Below are 19636 nucleotides of genomic sequence, written 5' to 3' on the forward strand. Positions count from 1 at the left end.
TTCAATTAGGCATTTCGAATGTACATGTGAGCAAGCTCCGCGTGACATGCCTGTGAGTTATCCACATCATACTAATTACGCTGGTATGACGGTACGCAAAGCAGACAACAAGATAGCACACCCCAGACTGTGCAGTAGAACGAAAAAAGCCGACATGAACGTAATAGCTGCTTCATCTCGCGTCGCACAAGAACAAACCATTAAAACATGCTAACATGCAAATACTAAAATAAGTAGTGGGATGAAAAAAGGGGCAGTGTGACGCTGCCACTTTTCAAAGCGAAAGCTGTTTTAGTGGAACCGATCGCATTTTATCGAAAAACTAATGCATTCGCCCTTAGGCCAGTTGCTCGACCGAAAAGCTCTGATAATGTCTCTACGCAAACGGTGCGTGCGTGAAACCGGGACCGGAAATGATGTCTCTCTCTCTCTCTCTCTCTCTCTCTCTCTCTCTCTCTCTCTCTCTCTCTGAAACTGGGCTTCCATTGTGTCAAAACGCTTACTTGAAAATCGCAAAAAAGCGAACGGTTCTAAATAAAAAAACACACGCGTCGATCATAAAGGACCACAATAGTATACCTTTAGCTCATAAACCACGTAACGGTGTACACTTATACCATTCGTAGTTGCGTTTACTTAGTGCGCGAAAAATCGTCGCATGGGTTCGTTCTTCGCTTGCGGTTTGGCTGTTTGAAGGTTTGTAGATCGGCTAGACGCACTTTCAGCGAAAGTTCGGTGCACTTTTAGCTTTCGCGTTTCTCTCGGATTTCTTTAGGAAGGGACGATAGTTTTTTGAATAGGGCAGTTATGCACGACATATGTAACCAACCTGCTACCGCCTATCAACTTCGGTGACAAGTGACACATTTTGAATACTTTTGCAGTTTTCAACCCGTATGGTAACGTCAGATTCATTTTGCGTTCCTCAGTAATTCGCTAGAGCACCTGAGGCAGTTTTTACACTGAAGAATTAAAGGAATGGAATTGAACTTCTCGTCCATTCCAGGAGTGGAAATGGGCTAACTTCTGTCATTCCGAGGAATTGAAAGGAATGGAATGACGACAAGTTCCAATTCCTCGGAATGGAATTGGAATGGAATGGGGATGCCCATTCCGCAACACTGCTACCCAATTCTACGACGCGTCGGCCAACTTACCTACGAGGTGATCCCCGATGGTGATTCCGGAAGTCGTCCGATGATTCCGGATGGTGATTCCGGAAGTCGGCCCGAAGTCGTCCACGTGGTTCGCTTAAAACCTTACTATGCAAGATGACGGACTTTTTGTTGTTGTTGTTGTTTGTTCGGACTGTGTTTTATATTAGCATCGGGTCGATGCACTCTTAGAGGGGGGTTAATGCCGCGAACCATGTATGGGCTTGCTTATTTATTGTTTGTTTTTACTGCCGGGCCACGCCCCGCTGTCTTATCTGCGTTTCAAGCAAAGCGCGTCTTCCATTCTTTATTTTTATGCCGCACGGGCTATCACATTCAGATAAGCAAACTGTTTCGCCATAACGTCGCTAGCCCAGAATAATCGCCTGTGATCTACAATGTTCTGGATGTGAATCGACGGTTCCAGAAACACTCGCGCCGAAAGATAAAAAGCCTTCAGAGCAGACGCCTCGGCATTCGATTCTGCGACGGTCGCCGACGCAAGTCACTTTGATGACCGCTGCTTCGCCTCCTCTGAATTCTTTTTAGTTGTTAGGGGAGCACAAGTTCGCTCCAATAAACTCGTTTCTCCTTCAAGACGACTGCGTCGTCTTTTGGCTTCGTGACAATATAATTTCGACGCCAAGGGCAGTGAAAGAGAACCGTTATTTGTGTGTGTCTGTGCCCAATAAATGAGCGCGGAGAAAGTATATAGAGCGCTCCAAGGCCAGCAATACCGGGAAAAACCCGGGTGGACTCAAAGGAACGTGCAGTCAGTCGATGAACAAAGATAAAGGAAACACGGGCAGAGCTGTAGAGCTCGGAAAGACCCGTCTGTCTTGGCAGCAGCGATAAGGTGAACGGACAAGACGCTGTCCAGTCAATAAGAAGAGAAGGCTCTTTCGCGATCTGCGACGCCTTCACAAACATCGCCGTGCCAGTGTAGCCGGCTTGTTTGGCGTGTTGCGCGATGCCCCTGGCTTTTTCTCGACGTCACGTAACCACGGGAACGCCGCCGAGGCTAAAGGCCAGCAAGGAAGCACTCGGAGAGGCAGCAGTTTCTCACATCGCATTGAGAGCGAGGGGTACCTTGGACGCAGGCCCTCGCGCCGGAACAAGCGCCGCCAGAACCAGTTTCGGTCTAGCACTCCATGGAACGACAGCGGCGTCGGCATACGCTTGGCGTTCACTACTTCGGACATCGGCACTTGCCCATCGCGGACCCCTTGGCTACAACTCGGCTGCCTGATCTGTTGCCGGGAAGATGCGTCTGGCAATAGTCCTAATGCACGCCGGTAAGCGAGTACATTATGAAAGTGCTGTAAGATCAGCATGGAAGATCGTTATACGCGTGTTGTTGTCTTTCGAATTATCTAATCCAAGGAGCGTCACCTGCAAGCGTAACTCGTGTGTGTGGCCACTCTGCAAGCGTAACTCGTGTGTGTGGCCACTGTACGCTAAGATATGCTTAATGTAGTCACTATCACATGTCAATGGATGTGCTCATAACACCTAATAAGATGACCATACTAAAAGAACAGCAAAAAAAGCGACAATTCCCCGGCTCTCACACTAGAAACCAACGAATATGTCCACATCCAGGTCGTTCGTGGACTGTAGGGACGCATTCATTCAATTCGTCCGCGTTACTGTCGCTGTCACGTCTACCGGCATCCGTCGTTCATTACCGGATAGCCTGTTTGCGGCCTTTAATGTTTCATCCTGATAGCGCCTCCCGGGCAGATAGTTGAATGTACCTTCCCTTTGTTCCCCTTTTCTTTTCTTTTCTTTTCTGACACGCCCGTGTTTCTCACGCGGCTTTCTCCCGGCGCGCAGAGGACGTATCATTAGGACGGCGTCAGCACAAATATAGTTTGAGCAAGGACGCGAGACGCGGTGCCGCTTTCCATTTAGGCTTGTTCTTCGGCGCAGTTATGTCCCTGGACGTACACGTGATGGTAACATTGTCGGATCGTTGTTCACGGAAAGAGTGTGAGGATCACTTACACACGCTTCTTGTTTAACGCTAACGCTTTGGATGCAATATGTAGGCCTTAATCAAGCAAATGTGGCGCCGGAAAACACTTGCTGGGAGAGGGCGACGCATGCGCACCACATGATCGCGCCGATGCATTATTCAAGAGTCGGCGTACAAAAGCTGACGCCGGTATCTCTTCGGCATCAGGTCGTAGTATGCACGCGTCCTGCCTAAACATATGCGCCGCTTCCCGCCGTGCTTTCCGCACCGTGCGTTGTTCGGCGTCGCGAGGTTGCTCATCGCCTTGCCATGACACACTCCGCAACACTGAGCGGAATGGTGCTACTACAGTGGCTGCCTACGTGAGCGTCGTTCTTGGCGAGTTGGACTGAGTGAGTTTTGCCTCCGTGTTCTATCTCCTCGGTGTTTGTCTGGCGTATTAAATGACGTGTTCCACGTAAGCGTGAAACCACGCCCCGTGATTAAGTGGTGCCGGACGATTACGCGAGCTAAGTCTTGCTGGCAGGAAACGTTCTTGGCGCGGAGCCTTGGCTTAACATCAGCGATGCCTAAAGACAAAGAGTACACATTGAACGTTTCATATCTCGACGAGTACCTTGCGAGGAGACGGCCGAAGAGTCACGCCATTAGTCTGTCAGCATTGGTGAGGCAAACGCCAGCAGAATGGAATGTTTGGGAATCGTTATAAAAGCAAAGAGACGGGTAAGGCTGCTTCCCACCACCTTTTCGTACTTTAATTTTGCATGACTCATGTTTCCATAACCTGAAGAGTGGGCTATCGGGCTCTGCACCATGTACCACAATGTCAGTGTTTTGCCTTGACGTACTACGCGGCGCAGCGAGGCATTCAGGAACTAGAGGGGAGGTCAGATCTTCCCATAATCACCAGCATCGCCAGTGGGTTCTATTTCTACCTGCCTTGCCTATTCCGCAACGTTCGAATGCGGCCGATATGGTTCAGTTCGGCGCAGCGTATATAGCTCATCGGCCGATACAGCTGAGTTCGGCGATACTAAGGCTGCTCGAGACCTGTGATGCGTGGTGGCTTCCTTAGTATTATCGTACGAAGATCTTCAATCAATAAACCAATGAATCAAAAAATCGTTATTCCAGAAACAAACTGATTGATTGATTGATTGATTGATTGATTGATTGATTGATTGATTGATTGATTGATTGATTGATTGATTGATTGATTGTAGGGTTTAACTCGCCGACGCAACGCAGGCGATGAGGTGCGCCATAGTGGAGGTCTCCGGATTAATTTTAACCACCTGGGGATCTTTCACGTGCACCGAAATCTCGTACATACGGGCGTTTTTGCTTTTCGCCACCAGCGGAAAAGCGGCCGCCGCAGTCGGGAATGTAACCCGCGCCCTCGTGCTCAGCAGCGCCAGAAACAAACTGGAAAAGCTTCCAGGGCTAAAAGCTGCATTACGCAGCTTGACGGGGCCCCAGACGCCATTAAAAGGCATGTAGACGACGATGGACAATGATACATCATGGAACACAGCAATTAATACTGACACTGCAGTCGAACCAAACATTTACGTTGTAACAATAGAAAACATGTTGAAAGTAAGAACAATTTTACACGAGTAAACATAGACACGATCCGTTTGTACAAACAGGCTATTACAAGTTTCAACGAATGGATTCCTCCAGGAGTCCTCCAAGTTTACAAAGTATTCCCGCAGGCTCCTAACTGTGAGATTATCAGCGCCCCTGTATGTATTTAAAATTAATCGAATAGTATACTGAAGCATCTGTAATTTATAGTTTGCTTGAAATCGAGGTATCATCCAGAAATCTGTGTTTCGTGTGTGTACAGGATCAGTGTGTCGTTTTAAGGATGCCGCAGTTGTTACAATATCCCGCAATATGCCAGATGAGAAATAGTATAAACGCAGTAAGCCGAAATAGTACATTTTATCAGCAGGAATGACATTAAGAGCGCGAGATAAATTTAGTGTTGGGAAGAAATATGGAATGTTTGAATGTGGCGGATAATTTTTTTCTGCAATGTGATAATTTTTTAGAAATGCCTGAGAAGTTGTCGACCAAGCTAAGCTGCAATAATCAAGATGCGAAGCAAACAGAGCATGGTATACGTTAAGTTTAACTTGAATAGGAAGATATGACCGAGGTCTTGATAACGCTCCGGTTGCAGAGGAAAGTTTTTTACAGAGGATTGAAATGTGAGAGTCCCACTGAGATTTGGCGAAAATGCGACACCCAAAATTTTGTGATTCAACAATTGAAATGTACTGCCCTTCATACGTAATGACATCTTTGGTTGTACCCGCCTTATTTTTTGCACGCAAAATTATTACTTTCATCTTTGAGGGGTTTATCCTGATGTGATTTGAGTTTGATCATATATGGGGCTTACGAAGAATGTCATTACAATTTTAATTAGGACGTCTGGGTCAGTTCCTGAAAGCAATATAGAGCTATTGTCAGCATATATAATAAACCTCACTGGTTTTTCGATTGTAACGATGTCATTGATACAGATGTTAAAAACCAAGGGACCTAAGACGCTGCCCTATGGTACGCCACATGGAGCCGGTAAATGAGTTGAGCTATCACTGCCTATATAAACACACTGTGTTCTTCTGTGCAAATATGATTGTAGCAAAGAAAAATGAACGCCACCAATACCGTAGTGAGCCAGCTTATAATGAAGAATTTTGTGATCAAGGCAGTCGAACGCTTTGCTGGAATGTATAAATAAACCCAATGTGAGACAGTTTTTTTATGCTGTGCTGTATTGTTTCCTTAAGCAGAAGCTAAGCATTTTCAGTCGATTTGCCTTTGCGGGAACCGAAATGAGCATCTGTTAAAATGGCGTTTTTATCGTTGGTTATTCTGGAAAAAATAATTTTTTCTAAGCCTTTGAAAAAAAATAGGAATAACTGATATGGGCTGATATTTGGGTGGTATATTTCTATCTCCCCCTTTCTACAATACTGATAATCGGGACTTCATGGCTGTTAGATATTGGCATTGTTCGAGAATTAGGGTAAAGATGTGAAAAAGAGGGGCGGCATTGTGCTCTATAACGTGCTTTACCGGTTATATTTGTAAGTTATTAACGTCAAGAGCCTTGATTTTTTTTTCAGGCGGGTGAAAGTTCAGCAGACCTCTGTTTCGTTTGTCTAATCAAGGAATAAGCTATAGCAGGACCAGGGCATAGCATTTCTGGCAGGGGAAGATTTTGGTTAGATTGGTTGTTTGAAACAAAATTCAGATTGAAGTTGTCTGCAAGCACTTTTCCGGTTAGCATATTTCCATTCTGTATTATATTGCCTGGTGCGTTACTTCTGTTTTTACAGGCCCAAAATATTTTACCATGTTCCAAAGTACATGGGGGTGTTGTGCCCCGATATTATGAAACAAGTATTTATAGCAAACGTTTGAGTTGAGCGTTGAGTTGGTTTCTAAGCATCTTGAATTCTTTAAGTGTTTCTGGTGTTCGTGTGCGTAAGAATTTCTAAAAAAAGGCGATTTTCTTTGTTATCATTTCTAAGTGAAACCGTGTAACCCATGGTTTTCTTGTTTGTTTTTTTTTCGCATAGTGTGAACGTTCTAAACGGGAAATGTGCGAGGTATATCTGTATAAACGTTTCTATGAATAAGGAGTATGCATCATTCGCATTTTCCTGATTCGTAACACAAGACCGGTCATGAGAGCTAATGGCGATTTTAAAGCATGCTAAAGCCTGATGGCAAACAAACTGTGTGGTAAGAGTGTCTGTACGACGCTCTCCATTTACTCCACCAGAGTAAAGCATAAAAACTGGACAGTGGTCACTGATGTCCGACGCAATTGTTCCAGCATCGGAAACCGTGTGTAGATTAGTAATGAAAAGGTCGAGAGCAGATGAAGTTGAAGTAGTAATGGGGGTCGGGGAACTGATTAGATTCATAAATTCGCTTGATTCTATACAGGTGTAAAATCGTGTACAGTGGGGCTGTTGTCAAAGACATTTATGTTGAAGTCCCCACCGCAGATGTACCTAAAATTGTTTAAACAAATGTAATTTAACAAAGTTTCCAAAAAAGTAATAAAGCGAGCAATATTTCCATCGGGAGGGCGATACACTACCGAAATGATTTCTTGATTGCACTTAAGTGTTAGTATCTCATAGTCACATTTCGATTCACACATGCTCGAAATAACTGTAGATTCCTCGAAATAACTTAAACCACCTAAATCCAGCAGTGTGGCTACAGTGGTGAAGTAACGCCAGAAACGACGCATTTGATTGCGTCATTTTCGGGAAGTATTGCACAAACGCAAAGAAGACGCAATGAAACTTGCGAAGCTTGCAGGCCTGAACCATAGCGAAGCTGCAGAATTTTATTCTACGCGAGCACTCAAGGACACATAACCACGCATTTGTTTATTTACATGTTCCGTCGTCGCTTTGCACTCTGCTAGTAGTAGTCGTCGTGGTCATATGTATCGATGTATCGTCGTGTTCCGCATGCCAAGCATCACATGCGCGGTAGCTCTTGACGACAGCTGGGGCGCAGCGGCCGGGCACACGTGCACGACGCATGGGCGGCGTTCCTCGAGTCGCGTAGAGGTTCCGTGGAACAGGTGTTGCATCAGCTGTGGCGTTATTGGTTGCTAGGCAACGCGAGACGCTCTTCAAAGTTTTCGCCAGTCTTTTGTTTTTGCCAAAGCTACTGCGCGAGCCGGGGACACTTGGCGGTAGCCGCGAAGAATGCGGTCACGAGCGCTCAGCATTTTCTTGGTATTTTTAACGCGTTACGGGCCACAGATTACGGCCAACTACAACAGCTCCGCTTTTAAAAGGAACTGCAGTTTGAACGAGTATTTACAACGCAATTTAAACGGTTCCTGAAGCACTTGTTTAAATCGCTAGGATAGACGCATTCGAGCGTTGCGCATTCGATAGAACACAAGATAAAAGAACCCACGGGAGATGCTAGTTATTTTCGGAGTACCCAGGAGGTCCGGCAGCCGCTCGCGTGTTGGGAATCAAATTGAGCGTGATAGTACGGCCAAGCCGTTGCTGTATGCCATAACTCTTTAGCACGTACCCTGTGCGAAATTTCGAACATCGTTTTCCACTAAGATCAGCGGCCATTAGTTTCTAGAAAATTTAGAAACTTATGTAACTGCTAGACAACGCTCTCGCATAACTGATTTTCAGATAATGTCTAGAGCGCCGTCCGGCGGCACTTCAGCTCAGCGCTGCCCTCATGGCTAGACTGTCGTCCGACGACGTTCGAACTTACAAGCCTGGGCTGTCACCGGCCGGAGCGTCTGCCGTTGTGGTGTAGTTTCCGTCTTATATTCGTGGTACTTAGGGCGGTGGTTCGAATTCGGGTCTTGCCTTTTAGGGGCGAAGCCCCTCAGGGGCTGGATATGTTGGCGTCTCCTGTCGTCTCCTGTCGTCGTCATCGTCGACGACGACGACTACTAAAAACACCGGGACACTCGTTTACGCCTCGCGCTGGAGCGCTTCGTAACGCGTTCTAAAAAAAAACACCGGGACACTCGTTTACGCCTCGCGCTAGAAAGTTTCGTGCTTTAAAGACAAGAGACTTTTACAGCAAATCTGTATACCGCTCCCCCCCAACGGTTTCATCTCCGTTAGCAAAAATGCCAAGGCGCCAAGAATACACTTATGCACTGCATGCTTTGCCTCTCCCCAGGTTTCACGTTAGTGGAGGCGGCCCGGTATTTTTTTTAATCTTTTTACCTGTGAGTTTTAATTATAATTTTTGATGCTTATGTTAATTTTCAGTGTTTTAAAGGTTTTTTTTGTGTTCATTAGGTTATGATACGTTAGTTTGCGTTAAGTCACGTTAATAGAGGGCGAAGTAGTACCAGACGCGGCATTTTTTTCATCGAAACCCCGATGGATGTCGCTTTAGTGGAGTGCTTATAGTACCATCGACGGCACTCTAGAGACAGCCTAGAAATGTAAGTTAACAGTGGCGGAGCTCTTTACATTTCACATTTCTTGTGAGTACATTGCACGCTCTTTTCTATTGCAGAACGGAAAGCGTCACCCTGATTCCTCGACCACGCTACCTTGGAGGCCACCGTACGATCCGGAAATGCATCTGCTTCAAAAGCTCGCCATGCTCACTCTTTGGCACTACGCAGCATCCCAAAGTGACTGCAACGGCACCCTTTTGAAACCCGTGAGGCACGAGGACCATCCTCTGTTCCGTGATCTCACTGAGGAACAGTTCCAGTCGGTCATGAGGTGCCCAGCGGACATAGAATGCTGCAGCGACGGAACTCTATCCTGCTACAACTGGAAGTACCTCACGTGCTCGTGCAGCGAAGACTGCGAAGAATATGGCGACTGCTGCTGGCACTGCGAAAACAAAGTTGCTGACGCCGCTTTAGTTCCTCCCAATCCAAAATGGGTGTGCACCGGTGTGACCTTGGAAGGTAGCGTTACAAAACACGTGTTCCTCGCCTCTCGGTGCAACTCTCTCTGGCCCCTCCAAGACGACGTTCGTGAGCAGTGCGAAGATGTGAACTACAGCCCGGGCGAAGTGTACTATTCTCTTCCAGTCACGAGTAATCAGACGCTTGTAACCTACCGAAACGCGTTTTGCGCATTCTGCAATTACGACTTGGATGAAGTGGTCTTCTGGGACGTAGTCATGGGGAACACCAGCAAGCCAAAGCTTCGGCCCCCTTCATTCATCTCAACGAACTTCTACGACTATCTGCGACAGTGCAGCAAATTTCCCCTCATTGGGTACTGCCCGGAAGAAACCTCGCCCGAAATAACAAGTTCCTGCCGAACCTTTCTCGCTCCTATTGTGGACGAAACATCCTACTCCGTGTTTTACAAGAACGCGTACTGCGCCCACTGCCACGGAGTCAACCTAACGGCCTTTTCATGCTCGCCTGCGGAAAAGACGACCAACAAGACGGGCTTGGATGTGAAGGTTTCTAGCGGCTTGCCGGACCTCGATCTTTCCTCGATATTCCGAACAGTCGCCAGAACTCACACCTGCTTTTCTGCGTACGAAGGCGTCTGCTACATCGATGAGCTCATCTACCGTTACGTCAATGCTTCGGATACGGGCCCAAGTACAGCGGCCATGATTCGCGGCTACCTAACGATCGTCTGTATATCCGTGTCACTTCTCTGCCTAATACTCAAGCTGGTGGTGTACCTCTTCTCCAAGGAGTGCCGCACTTTCTCATCGCGCTGCATACTGTGTCTGTCCATGACTCTGTTTTTCGCTCACGCCTTCTTTCTCGTCTTCAACGTCGTGGACTTCGGCCACAAGGTTTGCGTCGCTTCCGCAGTGCTCATCCACTTTGCGTTCCTGTCAACAGCCTTTTGGACAACCGTGCTGGCGTACGACATCTGGAAGACGCTGATCTTAGTCCGGCGGCCTGCCGGAGATTGGAGAAGCTTTCTTAGATATACGCTTGCGGGATGGGGCTCTCCGTGCTTGGTCGTCGGCATGGCCTCAGTTCTGAACTGGACGTTGCAGGACTCTCCTCTATCACCTTCCTACGGCGAGCCTCGATGCTTCATCAACAACAGGTGGGGCCACGTCCTCTTCTTCCTCGTGCCAATGTTCCTGCTCCTGCTCGTCGACATCGCATTCTATGCGCACACTGTGTTCACGATCCGGAAAACCGAGGCGCAGTCTCACAAGTACGACTTCAAGGCGAACGAGAAACCTTCGAGGATCCTGCTCTTCGTCAAGCTCGCCTTCATCATGGGCGTCTCGTGGCTCCTGGGGCTGGTCAGCGGGCTCGTCAACTCCCTCGTTATGGACTGCGTCAGCATCGCTTTCGTCGGTCTCCAGGGCGTGTTCCTATTTTTCGGCTTCAGAGATCACCGGCACGTCTACAGTATGGTGTCGTCCTCGTCCATGATCAGCGGGATTCTGAGCCATTCACGATCTCGCTCGTCCACCACAGCCACCACAGATGTCGCCTTGAGTAGCCAGATGCTCGCCCTTGGCAGCACCCAGAAAGTTGGAACTTCGGGTAAGGGCGGCACAGGCTAACGCTACAAGCCACTGCAGGGGAGGGCTAAGGCCTGGAATTCCTCATGTATTCAACGTTCAAACTGCAAGAACAGCGCAGTGCTTTTCTGAACACCGAAACGGAGCTTGAGCTAGTACAGCGAAGCTGCTACTCTCTCGCTGGACGGGATTTTTCGTGGCATCCGTTTGCAGTAAGGAAGCAGAGGCCAGAGGAAACCCGGATAGCAAGAAAATAAAAAAAAGCCATCCAAGAAGAGAGTTAACTCGACGCACCCGCTCACGTGCCACTCAAGGTACAAGTGGACTCCTCTCCATTAGCCTGCCGGGAGAAGACCATGTGAACATCTGAAACGCCAAAGCTTCAAGGCCACGACACAGACAGGTGTATAATCAGGCGTGCACACCACCTGCAGGCACGGCGAAGCAAGTGTAGCACGATGAGGAAACGGGAGAGGTCGGTATGGAATAAGAAACTCGGAATATCACAGTTTCACAATGCTGTCCTGCAAAAGTGGATGACCATGACTTTTAACTTTTGTAGGACAGGACGCCTCACACTTCTTTCTCTCAGTCTCTTTCGGCGTGCGCTATGCTCATAATGCTAGTGTTTCGCAATTCCCCATTCTATCCAAGGGCAGCTCTTAAAATTGCAGTGAGAGGGAAAAAGGCGCACTAATGATTTCGCGAGGAAAAAACCCCGCATCGTGGTAAAGAACTTTTCTGTCGGGGTGAAGTACCTTAAGCGACGCGTGCGAACTGCTTAAAGGGACACTGAAGTGATTTGTAAACATTGCGGGATTACTAGCGCAAATTGTAGTTCGGAATCCGTAGGCATTGTTTCGACCACTCTGGCCGCGTTTACGCGAATTTATTTAGTAGAAAAATCAATTCGAAAATGCTGTCCTCCTCTCTTTACGCTCGCCCATTTTCTGTGGCGTTTTCGTGTGACGTCAGCAGGAGATGAGCTGGAAAATGGCTGCGCTACTGCACGGTTCGCCGACCAGCCGACCTACCGATCGAGTCAGTCGGCCCAGCGTTTCGTCCGCCGGCCGCCGACGGGTCGTCGCTATTCGCTCGCTCAATTTAAACTAAGCCACAACACCTTTGTGAATGAAAGAATGTGCCTTTCCTTACTTTGTTAGTTTGTACACTGTGTCAAACTCAGAGTCCGGGTCGCTCCACACAAGCGCTGCAGAAGTACACATGTGACGCTTCGCTGACTTTACGCTAGTAGGAAAATCTAAGGCCAATTGAAGGTGGAAGAAGAGTCAGCGAAGTCAATATAGGTACTAAGAAAATAAAATCACCTGAAACTTTTACCGTACAGCGCAAAACTAGGGAGCAGGAAGCACTTTTTTGCGCTGGGTAAACAAGCACAGCGGTCAGCAGCACGACCGCACATCTGCGAACGCTTTTCCGTCAAAGAAATGCAATTGCTAGACGTGAGATATTGCGGAAGTTTGGGGGACACTTACTGCAGGAGTGATATACAACAAATAGTCACATAAAGTACTTAAAATGCTTAAAATAAATAAAAGTGTAAACTGGTCATACATTAAAAACCTTATATATTCCACCCGGCCAGCGCCCGTTCGCGGTCTAGCGGTCTGAGGCGCTGGAATTAGTTTTGAAAGTCGCAAGTTCGAATCCCCGAGGGTACATGTATTTTTTTTTTGTAAGTTCATTTTTTCGTATGCGGCCGATCTTTTCTGAACCGAGTTCACCATTTTTGGGACGTAACGTTCACTGCTCCACGAGCGAGATCGCAGAACACACGCATACTGACAATGACGCGCTAGCGAGTTCTCGTTGGCGTGCTGTTGCCACAAGCACCGACTGCTTGCGGGCAGTGGGCCCAGGCCTGAATCAGCACACCCTTGGCCTGGGGCGAGCTAGCTTTTTACGAACAGACATGAGTGAGGCAAGCTCCGAATATGCGGGAAAAGCGCATGGCATTTGAGAGTCTGCGGTGACGCGGAGGGCGTTCATCCACTGCGTAGGCCTCGTCTAGTGATTTCTATGATTCCAAGCCGCCCTGGGAGGTTTATCTTAGACATTTGACAGCCGACAACATGGCAGAAGCGCGGTATGGCGATAATTGAGAAATCGAGAATGCCCATCCAACAACGCCATCAGATGTAAAGCATGTTGTTTTACAGAACCGAAACCGAAACCGAAACTTTTGATTGCTAACCTTGGGCATCGTCCAATCACGGTGCCCCCCCCTCCTGACGTCACAGCCTTTAGTTGGTGCGGCCGCCGCAAACCGCGCATAGTAGTTTTTCTTCTTTCGCGCTTTGTAAAATAATTACCGATTTGTCAACCGGATAAACTATGAATAGTGTGTTAATTTGAGCCAGTCTACACAGTGCAAGCAAAAACGGGAGCTTGACAAATTCACTTCAGTGTCCCTTTAAGGGGGACTCAACATTCCTATGGGACTTACCCACGGACTTGGAAATTCATGACCCACAAGCTTAGAAAGCATCGTGTACCGGTACGAAAGGATTTGCAAATTCATAGTAATATTCCTAACGGCCTGGTTTGCTTCGTTTAGAAATATATCTTTTCTTTACTCAGATAAACAATAAACAAGAATTCCATTTTGGTTTATCCAGTTTCTACTAGATGGCGCTAGCTGTCCAGCAAGCAAGTGTTTAATTTTTAATTTCAGCATAGAAGCAACATGTCTCTAAAACAAGCCAACTAGGCCGTTGTGAACATTGATATGTACTTGTAAAGCTTTTCGTACTGGCGCGCGATGGTTTTGTAAGTCCGTGGGTAATGCGTAGTAAGTCCCATAGGAATGTTAACAGGTGAGTCCCCCTTAATGTGAATGTTTTGGGCACTTTCCTTTGCCAAGAATTGGTTTCAGCAGTAGAGTAACGGGCAGAATGTCCCAAAACTTTCTTGAAACATTTAGTATTGACAAATCAGGCAGTGTGGCTTCGACACACTCAAATTATCTTGTTTAGCGCAAGCTGTCATTCACTTACAAAAGGTACGCACATACAAGAGCGACCTTGTATAGAAGTTTCTGACGAGCGGTGGACATCCCCCCGATGGGGACAAGAATGCCTGACGGCTCGCCGCGTTAAGAGACATCCTTCTTGCAGGCAACGATTGCCATAATGGTCGCTTTGGAGTTACTTGATCTTTTGTAGAGTATGCGTACAGGGCTGAGAAGTTGAATGTAGGGCATTATTTATGGTGTACTCGGGCACTAAGGTTGTCGTTATCTGAATGCTGCATCTTGATCATAAAGACGGATGGAAAACCAGCGAAAAAAAGGGCGCAACACAGAAGGAGAGACGAGACAACACAAAGCTGTCTTGCGCTGTCTCGTATCTCCTTCTGTGTTGCGTCTTTTTTTCGGTGGTTTCCCATCCATCAATATGTACGAACTGTCCCAGCAAGCTGCGCTCTTCTGGATCATAAAATCATGACTGGTTGGTTTATAGCCATGCCGTTGCGCAACTCGCTGATTCATCCACATACGTGAGCTCGCTCACGTAACAGGGTTGCCCCGTAATTAAGCGCGTAAGAGGGGACTCGCCCTTTTTCAGATGTTAGTCTGGTATTTTCTCTCGCTGTTTCACAAGCGCCCTGTTCACTCCCATTTTTCGTAGGTGTTAGTGTTGTAGTGCGATGTTCTCCCCAGTCGACAGTAGACTGATTTTTGCCTTTCATGAAGGCCAGCCCCACTTGCTTCTAATAACAAGCATTTCCTCTCTCCCCGCTCGGAGGAAGTTTTTGCAGAAAATTCGCAGTGTCCGAAAGTAACATTTCCGCTGCACCCGTCTTTCAGCCTCTATACCACCCGCGATTACCTACGAACGACCCCAGATACCCTAAACGTAGCAAACCTATTTAGGATAGCCTCAAGTAAGCCCGCACCCTAATTGTTTTGTGTAACGCTGGCGTTGAAGAAAAAGCTGTCGGTCATTTACACAATTTTGATGAAAAATGCTTTGTGAATAATTTACATTCCTGAGGAAATCCACAGCTGAAGTATGGGAACTATTGTCAGCGGGAAAGCTTGCTTGTTGAAGTGCATCAAATACGCGCGGTACATTTTACTGTATTTAAAGTAACCTGTGTATTGATGATTTCTGGATCATTTGCACGGTATTTTGTCCTCAACCAAGCATGATCTGTCTAGTCAAAGTGGAACTAGTATTTATTGAGGGCATGCATACGTGTTGTTAAGTTTCTGTGGTTCGATGTATGTATACGTGTCGTATTTATAGAGTGCGTCAGAATGAATGAAAGTGACAGCCATGCTCACATATACCCGCAATAAAGAGTACTGTACGTGTCAGTGAACTTTCTTTTCCTTTCCTCTTACAACAGCACTTCGCAAAAAACGATCTTTTTCATATAGAACCTGCCGGCATTGCCAAAGAAGCAAGTCACCGTGGACCGTCTTCACCACAGCGCTCCAGAATGACCATTTCAAATGACCACGTGTGCAAAGTCGGCGAACGACGAAGCCCAGAATACGATTTGACTAAAATAATGCGTGCGCGCAGGGACAACACGAAAGGCGTGCATGACGTTTTGCATTGTGCTATGTCCCAGCCTTTTTTAGCAAATCCCCCAAACAACTGTTTGTGCTCTATACAATGCGTTGTTCTCCGCGCGCGTTCAGTACTATAGCTTGTGGTAGTGTTAGTGGTAGTGGTAGGGATAGTAGTCGTAGTCATAGTATTAGAAGTAGTAGTAGTTTTGATTGCAGTTTGCTACCTGGGGAAATACCGGCTACATGGGGATTCTCTGTCTTCTCGGGAAGACATGGACATGCGACACCATGCATAAGGGGGTGGAATGGTGAGAGGAATAGAAGGATAATGGAACGATGAGCAAAACAAACAAAAATAGCCAGGGCACTTATGCAACCTGTAAGGTGAACACAGCAAGAGATAAGGTGTGACATTGAAACCACTGGGGTTCCATTTCCAGAAAGACTAAATGAACTCCAAGTGTGCACCATAGGCGTTTCATATCAAACCGAGTAACCAGGCGAACAAAAAATCAATAGCGTTTAGCAACTAATGAAGGGGAATTAAGTAGAGAATCTTTCGTGAACCTTTCAAAATATTTCATTTAACCCTAACTAGTACTGCCTTCTGGTAACTCAAGAACATTTTGTAAACCACGCTCTCAAGTTTGAATTCCGAAGAACGATAAAATTGCACGTGTATGCGCGAACCATTCCCTGTCGTTGGCGTGGCTGTCGGAATGTCTTATGCAATGTTATTCGCTGGTAAATTCCGTACAGCTAGTCACACAGGCAAAACGAAAAGCGCCGAAAAAAGAGGAACAAAGAACTTGACAAGTGCACCATTGACTGAAGGTTTATTAACGTGGTAGCGTTACTAGGCTCATTGAGCTGTTTTTTGCGGGCACCAGGCATCCGGAGCGGCCGTGGTCATAAGCAGGGCCAATTAAGCGCCCGCGGAAAGACGTCATTGCCGCGAATTGGAAACAACGACGGTGCAGCCAGAAGGGAGGGTCCATCTGCTAGAATCGGGGGCGGCGACAACAGAGGTGTGGTATAAGGAAGCGTGCTGGCAGGCTTGCGGCCGATTACACTTCGGCGGCAAAAATAGAAACGGCATTTCCGCAACAACCAAGCCTGCACAGTGCAGTTGGTTCTCCCCGCCGGTGCTCGCGCCGATGAGTCATTGTTCCGTGTGCAGTGGAGTATAGGCGCGTTGCACTGATGTTGGCAGCCTGGGCAGCAACGCTGTTTTTCACATAATGGTGCTGCAAGGGGTAATTCCTTGGAGGAAAAATCGCGTGCTCGTTGCTGCCGCTGTTTATAAAATTCAGCCTACGTAATCGTCATTGCCCTGCTTGAGTTATCATCAGCCACTTTTATCATGCATCTAGCCACCGCGCACCACCAGAAGGCGTCCAGGTAAAGGTGTGGAGACAAAAGGGGCAAAAAAATTATTTGTTTACGTGGTGAAGATCACAAGACGTTTGTCGCTAACCCATCAGGTCATGCATGGATAGAAAATAAGGTAAGGAGACGCCGTTGTTAACCGCCTTTTCTTCTGTGCCAGTCAAATGAAGCGGCGCCTAAGTTTGAGCCCCAGAAAACGTAGGTATGGCGCGTCAGGCTTTGAATGACAAGGGCTCAAGAAATTGCCGCTCGTTTATAGAAGCCCTAGCCTTCCCTGTAGGCACATTTAATGCACAGTGCAGTGTGCCTATAAAACCTGCTACTAATGTCACGCTCTGTCAACTGACTGCCAGTGCAACGAGATCATAGATGGAGAAGGCAGCAGCGGCGTTCCAAAACACTCCCTTGACAAAAAACATAGTATTGCGTCTCACATCTTAAGATGAAAGCGCAGATGTCCTCTGCAACTATTCGAAGCAAACACCCGTCATCACTATCATTTTTATTTCTGGCTATTCATTTAGAAATACACTATTTTAAATGCAGAGCATTTCTTTAACTCACGATGTCACCCGTTCTAGTTGTCCGTAGTAGTCCGCACCCCTCCCCCTACACTATATAAAAAAATAATACTTACCGGCGCCTGGTTTCGATCCCACGACCCTTCGGGCGGAACGTAAGGTACATGGTGCTCTACCCACTGCGCCACAAAGCCGACACACAATGGAGGGCTACGAACGCGCCTTATATCCTTGACTCATTCAAACTACGTCAAGAAGCTGCTGAAACAACGCATTCACTACCTGTGGGCGGAACGCGAGGTACATGGTGCTCTTCCCACTGCGCCACAATAATCATACCCGCCTGCTAATAAATGATGTCACGTGACCACATAATTACGTCTCCTCATTTAATTACAATACAACAACCAACAGCAACAAGTGCAACAACATTAACGTAACGCAAACTACTTAACCTCGTGCGCCCCCGGAATTGCTCTGCATTTGATCGTGCCCCTTGCGAGGGGGATGTTTGCGATAGGTACACCGTCATACCGTCTACGTTAACCAGCAGCAAAATAGACTACCAAGGGGTGCATTCTGACCTTTCACGGGGAGTGGAGGTCAACACCATCTATTTAAGTTTCACTGACGTGGCGCTAGCGCACTATTTCCTTGCTTTCGGATACAGACCGCATGATACAATTCTAACGCTGTTTTTTCTGCGTTTCTTCAGAGAATTGCCACGGGGGCAAGTTCTAGATCACATTGGCTCCTGTATAACCCCACCGCACTGCCAGACAGCCCAGCCAGGTCTGTTCTAATGACCATGCACATTCTCTTGCTCAATCATTCATCCATCTTCCCGTTCATTACACGTGGGCTCTTCCAGAACATATATTCGTACGTTAGACATCGATGACAATGCGAAATCAACGTACTGTAGCGCACTCTTATTTTTTATTGTTACTCTCAACATTTGATACAAAAAAACTTTGAAAAAATTCCGCCATCTCCACGAAGTGAATCGGTAAAACCGTGAAACATTCGCCCACACATCATGTAAAGATTCGACACGTCAAGCTTTCCACCGCTCCCCGTCGACGACGTCGATGTTTGTGGTGATAATGTAGGGCTTGTTTGGGACGATGAGAATCTCCATGGGTAAGTTGGTGAATTCGGTGTGTGACATTTTAGCCACCTTGGCCGTCGCCTTCTGCAGAGCGTCTTGTGTAGCGTACCCCCGGTACGTGTCTTCAGCTCGCAGGCGACGAACGACAACCTCTTCTTCTTCCTCTCCTCCTTGTTGGGTAGCAACGAACGCGTTGAACGTTTTAACCTCTTCGGCCAATCTTTGGTTGGCCAATCCCTAGGGGGATCCTGCCACAGTCATCATCAATGTGCCGTGTACAATGTGCCGTGTACAGCCGGGACAGGGCCCGAGCAAGAGGCGCTTCTCCCCTAAAACATTTTGGTCCCATAGCCTGACTGGGTATTGTCGGGACCAATGGTTAGACAGACCGCATAACTCACCAAACGGTAGCCAGTGGCAAACGAAACAGGTACAAATACATTTTCTGAATTGCACAATGCATTTTGGGTACAAAGGAAAGCACATAGATTATTAATCAAACTACAGCACTATCCTCTAACATAAAACTCTTCATGGCCGCAGAAAAGTGTGCGGCTTTCACATCTGCCGGTATAGCATTACAAATAAGAGCACCATGAAATTCTGTTAGCCGCCGACCGTATACATTTTTAGCAACCGGTAAATTAAAGCAATTATTCGTCGCAGCTCTTTTAATGAGCGCCGGTAACTTAAAAATGCTTAGTCGTCATGTTTTACTATTTTGTTTATTATATCCGCAACGCTTATTGAGGGAACATAGGGCAGCGGAACTACGCGCTTGTGTTTGAACAGCGGTTTGCTGGTATCAGTCCTATTTGAAAATGTAATAATTCGTATTGCCCTCTTTTGTAAGCGGCTGAGAAGTTTCAAATATGTTTGGTATGTGCTGCCCCACGATTCTATACAGTAGCTTAGATAGCTATG

The 19636-nt window shown here is 47.1% G+C and overlaps 1 protein-coding gene across 2 annotated transcripts; it reads left to right on the forward strand.

The window, feature by feature from the left end:
* The first annotated feature begins 1993 nt into the window (after window positions 1-1993).
* Window positions 1994-15490, forward strand: LOC144170046 (uncharacterized). Of its 2 annotated transcripts, none has more exons than XM_077699561.1 (2): window positions 1994-2449; window positions 9193-15490. In XM_077699561.1, exon 2 carries the CDS (start codon window positions 9256-9258, stop codon window positions 11188-11190), a length of 1935 nt encoding a protein of 644 aa, XP_077555687.1. In that variant the 5' UTR covers window positions 1994-2449; window positions 9193-9255; the 3' UTR covers window positions 11191-15490. The 2 variants fall into 2 exon arrangements, with proteins under 2 accessions (XP_077555687.1, XP_077555686.1); XM_077699560.1 differs by lacking the exon at window positions 1994-2449 and adding an exon at window positions 3293-3524.
* Window positions 15491-19636: the final 4146 nt, after the last annotated feature.

Source organism: Haemaphysalis longicornis, unplaced genomic scaffold (genome assembly GCF_048455015.1).
Source record: "Haemaphysalis longicornis isolate Haplotype H1 unplaced genomic scaffold, Haemaphysalis longicornis Haplotype H1 scaffold_2, whole genome shotgun sequence".
NCBI classification, from domain to species: domain Eukaryota; kingdom Metazoa; phylum Arthropoda; class Arachnida; order Ixodida; family Ixodidae; genus Haemaphysalis; species Haemaphysalis longicornis.

Bases quoted from the DNA above. Each gene is read 5' to 3' on its own strand.
- LOC144170046 (XM_077699561.1), top strand. From the start codon at position 9,256: ATGCATCTGCTTCAAAAGCTCGCCATGCTCACTCTTTGGCACTACGCA.